We start from the raw sequence: 13,678 nt of genomic DNA on the forward strand, positions 1-13,678 counted from the left end.
TTCCAAGCCTCCGATGTTGTGACCCCGCCGGGTGATGGTAAGTCAGTCCCGCGGCTGAATCCGTGCTCCGCAAACGGGCCGGTTCAAACTCCGCGGCCCGGGGCGGTCGAAGCTGCCGTCCTCCAGTCCAGCGGACGCAGCTGTAGTTGCGGGAGCTCCGGAAAACAGAACTCGAGCTCCCGATGATGTCGTCCACTGGCCCGCGGCCGAGCCGCCGAGGCACCAAAGTTGGGTCGCCCCCCAACCACAGTCCCGAAGTCGGCCAGCCCCGCATTGGTAAGTCCTGGCTCTGCCTCCGCAGCCTCGAGGTCGGTCACAGTTGGAGGCCGCCAGCTCCGCGATAGGCCTCAGCACAGACAGATACGGCAGGAAAGGTCGTGTCCCCCCGAAGGAAGAGTCATAAAACATGTCACCCCCCCCCCACACATACACGACTAAATAAACCGAAATAAACTAAAAATGGGACAAGAGAAAACAAAAAACAGAAAGGACAAACGGACTGCAGGCGAGCCCAGCTGCAAGGCAGCGCCACCACTTCCGGAAGCTAAGATTAGTTTATTGTCACGTGTACCAAGGTACAGTGAAAAATGTTGTTGCATTCTAACCAGTCAGCGGAAAGACAATACATGATTACATCAAAGGCAGACACAAACATAGAACATAGAAATTAGGTGCAGGAGTAGGCCATTCGGCCCTTCGAGCCTGCACCGCCATTCAATATGATCATGGCTGATCATCCAACTCAGTATCCCGTACCTGCCTTCTCTCCATACCCCCTGATCCCCTTTAGCCACAAGGGCCACATCTAACTCCCTCTTAAATATAGCCAATGAACTGGCCTCAACTACCCTCTGTGGCAGAGATGTGGCAAAATGCTGGAGTAACTCAGCGATTCATGTGGCATCTCTGGAAAGAGGAATGGGTGATTCATCATACCCCTGGGTTGTAAACTACCCAAGTGAAATATGAGGTGCTGTTCCAATTTGTGCTGGGCCTCACAAGGTCGTGTAAAAATGGGAGGGTAAGTTAGTGCTGAGCAACCGGGAGATCAGGTAGGTTTAGGCGGACTGAGCGAAGGTGTTAAGCGAAACGATCGCTGAGCCTGCGCTTGGTCTCGCTGATGTACAGGAGTCCACACCTGGAACAGTGGATACAGTAGTTGAGGCTGGAGGAGTGAACCTCTGCCTCACCTGAAATGGCTGTCGGGGGAGGAGGTAAAGTGACAGGTGCTTCTTGTACTTCCGGTGGCGCTGGTGCCAGCAGCCTCCACCTACAGCCCGGTATCTTTTTGTTTTTTTGTTTATTTAGTTATGTAAAAGTGTGTTTTTTTGTGGTTTTTTGGTGTCTTTATGTGGGGGAAGAGGGCACGGTGCGGGGGATACCGTCCTTCAGCCGCTTCCTGGTGAGGACGCGACTATTATTCGAGTCGCGTCCTCGCCCCCCCCCCCTCCCCCCACAGCGGCCTACCTACCTGGATTGGCGCGGCCTTTCCTGCCGGGATCGTCCGGAACTCCAGCAGCGCTGGAACATCGCGGGGCTGGCGATGCCTTACCGGGGGTCGCCGTCTGGAGCCCGGAGTGCTGGACCTGCTGCACCAACATCATGGAGCTGCAGTTTGCGGAGCTCCCAACGCGGGCGGCGCTGACTAACAACGCGGGGTCCTGGGACTCTGCCCGGCTCGGCCTGTGGACTCAGGAGCTGCGGACTCCGGCAGCGGGAGGCGGCTGATCAGGAGGTCCGGGCCGCTGAGGAGGAGGATGCTCACCGTCGGGGTTTGGCGTCGGCGTTCCACCAGCCCGGCGTGAGGGCCTGAACATCGGGTCACCCGGGGCGGCGACTGCGGGTGCTCGGAAGGCCCCGACTACGGATGGACACGGAGGGGAGGCTGGCTGGACTATGGTGCCATCCTCACCTGGGTGCCATTTATGTTATGTTGTGTCGTGGACTTTCTGTGTTTGTGCTTTTGTTAAATTTTTAATTCAATTTCAATTTTATTTTTAATATGTTTTATTATTTATTTTTATTATTTTTCTTGTGATCTTTTTTTAACGATACTGCCTGTACGGGAAATTCATTTCGTTGTCTCAAAGTGAGGCAACGACAATAAAATTTGAATACAAGAATACATGAATACAAGGTGTTGCATCCCCTGCGGATGCAGGAGAAAGTACCTGGGGATCACAGAGCGGAGCTGTGCTTGGGGGGGGGGAGTGGTTTGGGTGAAGCAGTCCTGTCACGTCATTCAGAGGGGGCGGGCCCAACGTTGACGGACAGTACACACATCCAATCACGAGGCGGGTAGGGGGCGGGCCCAACGTTGACGGACAGCCACCCCCACGTGAGCGCTGACCGGGCCCCACGTGACAATAGGTCCAGTGTCCGCGCGCCGCCGCTGCCCCGCAGGGTTTCAAAATGCGTTTGCCCCGGGCTACGGCAAGCGGCGGCGATTGAAGTGCGGTGCGGCGGCGTGGACACTCACCCGCGCCCGGACCCGGTGAGAAACCTCGCGCCTGCGCGCGCTCCCGAGGGGGACATCCCATCTGCGCGCGCATGTGACCTGGTTTGAAACAAAGATTATAGAGGAAACTCACAACCGCGCCCGCGACAAGGGTTTTCCGCGTGCACGCGCACCAGTGGGAAATCCCTCGTGTGCGCGCGTGCATCATATGCTGTGCGCGCCCCCAACGTGCTGCGGGGACCCCCCCCTCCCCGTATGTGCACGCGCACCAGTGGGAATTCCCTCGTGTGCGCGCGTGCATCATATGCTGTGCGCGCCCCCAACGTGCTGCGGGGACCCCCCTCCACGTATGTGCACGCGCACAGCCGGCAGTGCGCACTCCCGTGTGTACACAAGCCCAGTCAGTGTTCAGATTCCCAACCTGGACTGGGACTCGCTAGCAATGCAGTGCCGTGCAGTGCCACCCGCCCAGTGTGGGTGCACCACCGCCCGGGTGCTCACACACTGACTCGGCGGGTCAGGAGCAGCATCTCTGCTGGGCGGAACGAAAGGTGTGTGAGTTGTCACCTCCAGATTCTTCCCAGCTGTTATCAGGTAACTGACCCGTCCTATCAACTGCTAGAGAGCGGCCATGACCTCCCATCTACCTCACTGGAGACTCTCGGATTATCTTTAATTGGACTTTATCTTGCACTAAATGTTATTCCTTTTATCCTATATCCATCCACTGTCGACGGCTCGATTGTAATCATGTATCCTCTTTCTGCTAACTAGTTAGCATGCAACACCTTTTCACTGTACCTAGGTACACGCGACAATAAACTAAACTACAGGTGATTGGGGAGCGTTGTGAATGAAGCGGGTGCTTCTCTTTGTCCATTGCATTTGGTGCTCAGGATCGGTGAGAACATGGGCAGATGAAGACTGCTTTGTCAAGCCCCTGACTGCCATAGCCACTGGAACATCTGGTTGATAGCCATTTCAGTTCCCCATTCCATCCCCAACATCACCTGTCTGTGAGGGTGAGGCCAAATGCAAACTGGAGGAAGAGCATATATTCCTCGGGCAGTCCGCAAACCAATGGCATGAACATTAAATTCTACAATTTCAGAAAGCTTGGGCCATCTATGCAACTGATCCTTCCACATGTACTCTTTCCATCAGCCTCACACCTCTTCTAGCTTTGTCCCCACCCACTCCATCATCTCTCCCCTCGGTACCCATTGGCCCACCCACCTCACTTATTTTGTCTCATTGTCCTTTTCCCATCAAATGTCATCGTTTGCAACCCATCGTTGCTTTCACCATTCACGTTCTACCACCTGCTGTTATCTCCACCCCTCTCTCTCCCACCTGACTCATACAGGAGCTGAATTGGACCATTCGGCCCATCATGTCTACTACATCATCCAATCATGGCTGATCTATCTTTCCCTCTCAACTCCAATTTCCTGCCTTCTCCCCATAACCTCTGACACCCGTACTAATCAATAATTTGTCAATCTCCACCTTAAAAATATCCATTGCTGGCCCCCTTGTCTTCTGTGGCAAATAATTTCAGATTCACCACCCTCTAACTAAAGAAATTCCTCATCTTTCTAAAGGTATGTCCTTTTATTCGGAGACTGTGGCCTCTGGTCTTAGACTCTCCCATGTGGAAACATCCTCTCCACATCCACTCTATATAGGACTCCATCCACTAATCTACCCCTCCTCACCATGATCCATTGGTCACGTGCCAGCTTTTGCCCTGGCCCACTCACCTCTCATAGGGAGATACTGCCTGTCTCCCCTCCACTCTTTTAGTCCAGAGGAAGGGTCCCGACCTGAATCGTCGCCTGTCCATTTTCCCTCCACAGATACTGCCCAACTGGCTGAGTTACTCCAGCAATTTTTTATTGTTCGTTCACACTGGAGTATGGCTTGCCCATGGGTTCACCTGTGAGACTTGTAGGACCAGTGGTAACTCCTCCAAGTGGTTTAAGCATCACCTGCCAACCGATGCCCATCATGTGCCATATGCCATTCCAGCAGAAACCATGGAGAGAGTGTCCAGAAGTGCTCTACCCCTACATAAAATGTTTTGCTGCCTTTACTGAAAGTCAGTGGTGGAGCATAAAACTATTACACTATTCAAGAAAGTTTCTGTGACATGAATAATGGCTTTCTCAATGTTTTTTAAGAAAGTTTGTGGGAAGTTGATGTCATAATAAAAATGATTATAAATGTAGCTGTGTAATCTCACTTTGGGACATCCTGGATTATTTTTAAAACATAGAACAATATAGCCTTCAGCCCACAATACCTGTGCCAAACATGATGCCAACACCTGTTCTTATCTGCCTGCACATGATCCACATCCCTCCATTTTTCTTTGGTTAATATTAAGATTTTAATGCAGAGGTATAATGGCAAAAGTTAGACACGGAGATAAGCTAGAAGTTGCGACAGATGAACTGACAAGGACTAACCCTGTACTCAATTTTCCAGATTTCTTGAAAGTGTGAAACACAGTGATATGATTCATTCTGAAGAGAACTAAAAATACTATTTTTCAGTTCACAAGGTAATTCAATAGTTACTTAGATAGCATGTGAAATAGCATGCAAAATAGAGTATTGAAATAATTGCTGAATTAGAAATGTTTGAAAGTAAACACTGCTGGTGTAGGGCTTGAATTGCCCGGATTTGATTTGAGACTGTTCATAATCCAGAGGGCAACCCTATCGAAGTTAGTGGCACAGTGTACATGTGGGGAAATGGTAGACCTCAACACCAGCTCCACATGATCACATGAAGCCATGATCACATGAATCATATCCCGACCCACGCATGCCCCACGTACGTTAGAGAATTGCTGCTCCATGCTGATTAAGAATGGAAAGAATCAATGGAAGAATTTGGCAACCGTGAGATCACATCAGCTGAGACGGACTGAGGCAAGTACCAGGCAGTGACAAAGCAAAGAAAGTCTAAATTACCTGTCAATGTTGGTGCACCACAGGAATAGGTCCTTCAGCCCACGATGTTCATGCCGAGTGTGATGCCAAGTTAAACTAATCCCCCCTCTGGCTGCACATGAATCATATCCATTCTTTCCATGCACATCCACTTGCCTCCACAGATGCTGCCTGGCTTGCTGAGTTCCTCCAGCACTTTGTGTTTTGCTCAAGAATCCAGAAAGGCAGTTTCTTTAATCTCTGGAAGCAGTTACTGAGGCCAATGTATTAAAAACTCCCCTTCAAGCAGCTGGCAACCAACATTGTCAAGGCTTGTTTTTCTGGCAGTTCATTGTGCACACAGAACACAGAGTTCTGGATTAACCGCAACCGTAATGGCATTGCCATCTCCATCGATATCCTGAGTTTACCATGGAAAAACAAAACCTAGCTGGATACAGTGGCTGCAACACAGGATCACAGGCCAGGCATGCAGGGAGTAACTCAGCCTTTCCATCATCATAGTGGTACAGCTCTAGAGTGTAATGGAATATTCTTCACGTTCCCAATGTAGCACCAACAACAATCAAGTAACTAGGCACCATTTAGGATGAAGTAATCTGTCCATTCCCTTCACTGGTCCTCAGCTGCACTCTGATCATCTGCCAAACGACAGAGGGGATTCTTGCCCAGACTACTCCCAACCCTTCAACCTTCACTGCAATGATACACCAAGGTTTCTGGTGCATGGGAGCCATCTATGTCCGTTCATTGTTGTTGGGTGTAAATCCTGGCACTCCCTCCTCAATGGTACAGTGGGAGCACCTTCACCAAAAGGACTGTAATGGATCAGCAATGTTCCTTACCACCACCATTTTAAGTTTATCATTGTCACATGTACTAAGGTAGAGATAAAATGAGAGACAGAGATAAATCCATCTCAGGAATCAATTCCTTCCCTCTATCATAAGTACAGGTAGTTCTGCTATGGAGTCTGAAGAAGAATCTCGACCCTAAATGTCACCCATTCCTTCTCTCCAGAGATGCTGCCTGTCCCGCTGAGTTACTCCAGCATTTTGTGTCTACCTTCGATTTAAACCAGCATCTGCAGTTCTTTCCTGTACATAGTTCTGCTTGAATGTGTGTTTCCATAAAACTAATTAGATATAACGCAATGAATGACTTAGGGAGCACTATTTATATTACATGGGCGAAATTGGTTATAATGCGATTTTGATCGGGAATTAGAGAACTTCTTAAGTTACTTTGGAAATTGACAAGCAGAAAAAAGTTGTCTTGAATTTAAATAGTACAAGGGAAAAAGTTTCCATGTAACCTCCTTGCAGTAAACCAACCCCATTGCCTCTTGAGAACACAGTCTGCCCATTTCACAGCGAGAAGCCGTGGAAATTGATAAGCACTCAATTTTATTGACATGTATAGTGCCCTCCATAATGTTTGGGACAACGACCCATCATTTACTTATTTGCCTCTGTACTCTACAATTTGAGATTTGAAATAGAAAAAACACATGTGGTTAAAGTGCACTGTCAGATTTTAATAAAGGCCATAGATTTTAATAAAGGCCATAGATTTTAATAAAGATCCTAGAACTTATGAAATCAACAATACACCTCCATCGCCCACAAGGAAGGTCTCAAGGCTCTTCGGTTCTTCCTTGAACAGAAATCCAACACGGGTATATGGCACTGTGAGACAGCAGCTCTACCAGCTGCACCACTGTGCCACGCTATCGTTGGGGAAATGTTTTACTTAAATATTAGATTTAATACAGTTAGACTAGAATTCAAGCCATTTTCACTTCCATTATGTTCATATATATTTGTTTTCATTCTGATTTCAGATATATTATTAATTTATCAAGATGCCGTCACACGGTAAACTTGTAGTGCCTGATGGCTTGAAAACTCTGTTGGAGGCATTAGGCAGAGCTGTGGTGCAAGACCAGCCTGACAACATCCAAATATTTGCCTCTTCGTACTTCATTGAGTTGTTACAATTTCGAGAAGGTTTGTATCCTGCCTTCATTTACTTTGTTGTTGAACAAATGTATTAATCTCAATTGTAGTTGAAATTACAACATATATTTTTAATGGTGAGTAAAGTACAATTGGATTTATTGTTTATTGTTTCTATTTCCATTAGTGAACCCAACACTTGATATATGTGACCTGGTTAAAATGTTTCACATGAGCAGAGGTAAGACAACTGACTAATTCATTGAATGGAGAGTAATCAGTTCCTCTAGTGACACTGCTGAATAATTGTACTGTGGGTGTGTTTCACTCAACTAAACTGTAGAAGTGTATAATTATTAAAACTGCACTTACAGTTTAATGAATCATAGCATCAAAAGATTATCATGGTTTGAAGCAGATTTTTAGAATGATCTATTCAGTCTCATTCCTTTGGTCTTTCTATGAGGGTTTGCAAATTATTTTGCTCCATCACCTACCCCTTACCTTGTTATGAAAGCTCTTATAGACTCTATTTTCATTAAGCAGTGAGTTCCAGAGTTGCTTCTCACATTACTCTTGTCACCTTTGCCATGTTAATTTTTGTCTCTGAGCTTTGAATGCCTACACGTGGGAACAGGTTTTCTACACTTATTTAAGATATGATCTTGTTTTCCTTGACCATTCCTCTTCTCCTCAATCATCTTTGCTACAGTCTAATCTGTAATATGTCCAACAGTAGGACATATCTGCTTTCAAGCCTGCAAATAGGAATATATTCCTATTCCTATGAATAGAAGGTGAGAGATGGAAAATCAGTGTTTGGAAATTGTCATGTTTTTTTGGATGCCTTAATTCATAATTATATTCAAATTGTAATTTGCAAATTGATTGTTGATCTCCATGAGCTACTTTGAACATAGAACAGCACAGGAATAGGCTCTTCAGCCCACAATGAAACCAAGATAAACATCTTTGTCTGCAAATGATCCAAATCCCTCCATTCCCTGTACTTCCATGTCCCTACCTAAAAGCCTCTTAAACACCAGTTATATCTGCCTCCACCACCACCAATATCTGTGTAAAAAAACTTGCCATATAAATCTCCTTAAACTCCAATGAGTTTTGGCCTCGCGCAAACATAATTTTTCAAATCACTTTTGGGTTTTCAGATAAAGTGTAGGGATGAAGAAATTTACAGTATTGACATAATGACGTTTCATATCGGGGCCCTTCTTCAGACTGAAACATCACCTATCATGGTTTTCCAGGGATGCTGCTTGACCCACAGTGTTCCTCCAGCACTGTGTATTTTTTTGTTAACCAGCATCTGCGATTCATTGTGTCTACTGTATTGTTCCTCTTTTGATATATATTTTCCATTTAGTAGTATTTTTATATTATTGGCATGCCTAGAATTCAGTTTCAGAATGCAATTTTAATGGAGAATTATGCAGTTTAGTGTCCTTTCTTTCTGGAAAGGAATGAGAACAATTTGGGGGTAATTTTGCCTCCCTCTGGAATATTACAAGGGAACCTAAACCACCTGTCACAATGTTCAAATTTTCAGCCTTTAATTTTGGTTCAAGAATTTGGCAAAATTGGGAATATGTGTTCATTAAACAAAATCTTTTGCTCTCATAAAGTGAAACCAAGTAGCAATGCGTAACAATAACAATTACAGCCCAGTTGAGGAGTTTGTCTTCATTATTTCCTTAACGGTACCATCATTTTCCTTTAACAAATATATATATTTTTTCTGCCTGTTTCCACCCACGTTTCTATTCTTTTGACCAGCGCATCCCAAAAGTTACTGGCATGGCATTGGTCAATATGAGCACCTTGAAAGCCAGTGCTGCGTTCTTAAAGTAAAATTAATGAAAATTTTTAATTATGCATAGTTCATAATTAGTGTAATTCCTCACGTGGTATTATGTCAGAGAAATAAGGCTTGCAGGTGTGTTTTTTTCACTTTTTATCAAGTAACATTGATTTAAAAATCCACATCGAATTTGTTATGCTCATTGTATTTAGATTGAAAGGAGTTGAGGGTACCTGCCAACAGGTACACATTTAAAGGTAGCAGAGTGGTTGTAACAACATATGAAGTAGAAGATGTTGTAGAACATTAGACTTAGTTTCTAATCACTCAGATCATGGCAGATCCTTTACCTCAGCACCACCTTCCTGCGCTAATCACACATCCCTTGATTTCCTTCATCTCCCAGGGCACAGACAGAAATCTAATCCCTTTCCCTCGAACTAAACCCTGCTTTATGATGATACTTACCCAAAACTGTGCAGAAAACAGGCTTTAGGCCTTAAAATTTGAATTTTTGGGGCTAATCGGTGCAGCTTTTTGTAAGTCCAATCCACTATGGAATTTGTGTCAAATTTACAGACAAAAAGGGGATATAGAGATCCACTAAACATAATCTACATGGATGATCACAAAACTGAACAGTTACAATATCAATACAATACAATTTATTTGTCACTTGAACCTCATAGAGGCTCAAGTGAAATGTTGTTTCTGCAGTCATACATACAAGAAAAAAAAGACCCAAGACACAACACACTTTACACAGACATCCATCACAGCTCATCTCCACCTCGCTGTGATGGAAGGCAAAAAAAACGTATCTCTCCCCTGCACTTCCCTCTCCCCCCGATGTCAGAGACTATCAGAAAAGTTTGAAGAGTTTGAGGGGGAGAGTGAGGGGCATGACCTGATAGAGATCTGTGAAATAGTGAAGGAGTTCAAAACAGTGAATTTCTCATCGGCAGACAGATCAGTACGAATTGGCACACTTGTTCCTCGATAGCCATCAACACAGGAGCCCCTCAAGACTGTGTGCCCTAGTCCCGATATACCCATGACTATATAGCAGACGCAGTTCCAACATCATCTCCAAATTTGCCAACACCACCAAGTTGTTGGATGAATTGCGGGTAATGATGTCATAGTGTAAGAGGGAGATCGATCATCTGATTGAATGGTGCCAAATCAACAAACTTGCTCTCAACATCAGGAAGACCAACCAGCTGATTGTTGACTTTTGAAGGAGGCTGAGGATTCAGGAACATTGATGGGTCAGTGGAAGAGAGAACCAACAGCTTTAAGTTCCAGGGTGTGACTATCTCTGAAGATCTGTTCTGGATCCAGCATATTGGTGCAATCATAAAGAAAGCCCATCAACGTCTCCACTTCCTTTGAAGATTGAAGAGACTCAGTATGTTGACAAATACTCTCATAAACTTCTCAGGGATACGGTAGAGAATCTAATGACTGGTGGCATCTTGATCTGGTTTGGCAACACGATCGATCAGAAATGAAGATGATTTTTAAAAATGGTCGACACTGCCCAATCCAAGGATACTGACTTCCCCACCATCAAATAGATCTAACAGCCTGAACAATGCAGCTAGCATCATCAAAGACCCACACCTGCTCTCTCATTTCGTTCCTGCCACCGGGAAGAAGGTATAGGAGTCTGAAAGTCATGACCACCAGCTTCAAAGAATAGCTTTTTCCCAACAACCATCAGGCTCTTGAACACTACACAACTAATCTCAACTATGAACTGTGGACTGTCTTTAATTGCAATAAAAGGCCTCTTGACTATTTTTGCACTCGCACTGGGTTATTAATTTATTGAATTTTTCATTATTATATATGGGTATTGTGTTTGCAGGCCTGTAATTCTGCTGTTAGTAAGAATTTCATTGTTCCTTTGTCAAGACATATAACTATTAAACTATTGACTCTTGACAGTATGTGTAGAGAAGAGGTTTATGTGTGAGGAAGACTACAAATTAAATCATAAATATTACAATTGCTTGTCAAGCCTCAGATCAACTTTAACCTAGTTTCAAGTTTAGTTTAGATTTATTCAGTCCATTATATCTTGTTGCGTCTCTTGTAGCGTTCTGCAGCCGGAGGAGGGGGTTGGCTTCAGGCGGGGGCTGTCGGGGGCCGGTGGGGGAGGGGGGAGCGTCCTGCAGCCGAAGGAGGGGGGCGGCTTCAGGCGGTGGCCAGTGGGAAGGGGGCTTTTTGGACGGTTAGTATGGGGGTTGTGGGCCGAATGGAGTCTTGTGGACTCACTGTTCACTCACTCACGGCTTGTGGACTCACAGTTTGCACACTCACGGCTTGTGGACTCACTCACGGCTTGTGGACTAACAGTCGCTCACTCACGGCCTGTGGACTCACAGTCGCTCACTCACGGCCTGTGTACTCACAGTCGCTCACTCACGGCCTGTGGACTCACAAGTTCGCTCACTCACGGCTTGTGGACTCACAAGTTCGCTCACTCACGGCTTGTGGACTCACAAGTTCGCTCACTCACGGCTTGTGGACTCACAGTTCGCTCGGCCACAGCTTGTGGACTCACAGTTCACTCAGCACGGCTTGTGAACTGAGGGGGCGCTGTCCTGTGTGGTGTGGCTACCCAGCCTGCAGCTGTTAGTTTTTCTCTTTTAAAAAAAAAAAATTAGTGAGTTTTAGTGTTTTGTTTTTGGAGTTCTAGTCTTTTTTATTTGGGAGGTGGGGGGCAAACTACTTTTCAGGGTCCCTAACTGGTTGGAGAGGCAGCTTTTCTCCGGGCTGCACTTTCGACCCGCCCTTGCGGCCCACCAGCGGGCCTGGAGCAGCGTTTCCTGAGGGGACCACCCAGTACCTCGGCTTCGGCGGCGGCAGCACAGCCCTGAAGCGCTATTGCGGAGCGGGCGATGGCTTGCCCGGGTCGCCGTGCTGGAGCTTCAGTGAGCTGAAGTGGCCAGCTGCGGGCGGTGGCGCTGACTTTTCATCGGGAGCCTGGGATCTCTTGCCGAGATCGCCAGTGGTGGAGTGCCATCCGGCGCGGCCTTGTTGGCTTCGGAGTCCTCGGTCTCCGGTAAGGGAAGCGGCCGTTCCAGGGTTCCCAAGCCGCTAAGACTATTCTCCCGACGCCGGAGCACCATCACCCGGCGAGAACGGCCTGGAACATCGGGCCTCCGTAAAGGCAACTGTGGAGGCCTCAATAGGCCCGACTATGGGTGGACATGGGATGGGGACTGGACATTGTGCCTTCCCTTATAATGGGAACCATTGTGGGGGGATGTTTTTATGTTTACATTTCTTTATTACTGTGCTGCATTGGCAAGAAGCATTTCACTACACCTAGGTGTATGTGACCAATAAAATAACCTTTGAACTTTTGAACTCACAGTTCACTCAGCCACGGGTTGTGGACTCACAGTTCACTCAGCCACGACTTGTGGACTCACAGTTCACTCAGCCATGCCTTGTGGACTCACAGTTCTCTCAGCCACGACTTGTGGACTCACAGTTCTCTCAGCCACGGCCTGTGGACTCACAGTTCTCTCACTCGCAGCTTGTGGACTCACAGTTCAGTCACTCACGGCATGTGGACTCATAGTTCACACACTCACGGCTTGTGGACCTTGGACTCAGGCTCGACTTCTGTACTCAAGTGTGATTTCCGGACTCAAGCGCGACTTCCGGACTCAAGAACAACTTCCGGACTCAAGAGCAACTTCCGGACTCAGAGCGACTTCCGGACTCAAGAGCAACTTTCGGACTCAGCGCGACTTCTGCAATTAGCATGACATCCGGACTCAACACAGCTTGTGGACTCACAGTTCATTCACTCACGGTTTGTGGACTCACAGTTCACTCAGCCACGGCTTGTGGACTCACAGTTCACTCACTCACGGCTTATGGACTCACAGTTCTGGACTCACCTCTCACTCGCTGCTTCTGAGCTGACTGACTCACGCCTGGCCTCCGGGGCTTTATTCTCCTTGCCCCCGGAAATATCATGGCTTCATGGTGACTGACAGGCGAGAAGGCCAATCTGCTGATCTCACAATATTTGTAAACCTTCATAACTTTTCTAATATTCCACCGATCGGAACAAAACTTGGTGCGCTTGGAGCAGAGGGGAACAGTGAGTAAGGTGGAGAAAGATCTTGGCGATATAGGCTACCGTTTTTGTTTTAGTAATAGAATAGATATACACTGGAAAAAGTGTAGTGCCAGAGGAATAGTGGATAGATAATACAATACACATTTAAGAAGGAGTTTAGATTACATTCTTGGAATTATCGAGTAATATAGACCAATCAGTGGAGGAAAAGTAATGGAAATACTGCTAAGAAAAAGAATATTAGAATGCCTAGAGACGGAAAATATAAATGAGACCTGATAAAAGTATATGTAATAGAGGCATAAATAGGGGGTAGGCAGTTAGAAATGTTATCCCAGGTCTAACTGTCAAATACTAGAGGGCACAGCTTTAAGG

At 46.4% G+C, this 13,678-nt stretch overlaps 1 protein-coding gene across 6 annotated transcripts in view; it reads left to right on the plus strand.

Moving 5' to 3' along the window:
* Positions 1 to 2,334: 2,334 nt before the first annotated feature.
* Positions 2,335 to 13,678, plus strand: part of LOC129696409 (proteoglycan 4-like) — a 33,714-nt gene continuing 22,370 nt past the window's right edge. The window contains exons 1-4 of one of the 6 annotated variants that reach the window (XM_055634272.1): positions 2,335 to 2,494; positions 4,949 to 5,024; positions 7,262 to 7,427; positions 7,564 to 7,617. In XM_055634272.1, coding sequence (XP_055490247.1) covers positions 7,283 to 7,427; positions 7,564 to 7,617 — 199 coding nt within the window. In that variant the 5' untranslated portion in view covers positions 2,335 to 2,494; positions 4,949 to 5,024; positions 7,262 to 7,282. Of the gene's footprint in view, positions 2,495 to 2,521; positions 3,053 to 4,948; positions 5,025 to 7,261; positions 7,428 to 7,563; positions 7,618 to 13,678 lie in introns of those variants that run through there. The other 5 variants (XM_055634277.1, XM_055634273.1, XM_055634274.1 and 2 more) reach the window with 5 other exon arrangements.

The sequence above is a fragment of the Leucoraja erinacea genome, chromosome 4, assembly GCF_028641065.1.
Source record: "Leucoraja erinacea ecotype New England chromosome 4, Leri_hhj_1, whole genome shotgun sequence".
Lineage (NCBI taxonomy): Eukaryota > Metazoa > Chordata > Chondrichthyes > Rajiformes > Rajidae > Leucoraja > Leucoraja erinaceus.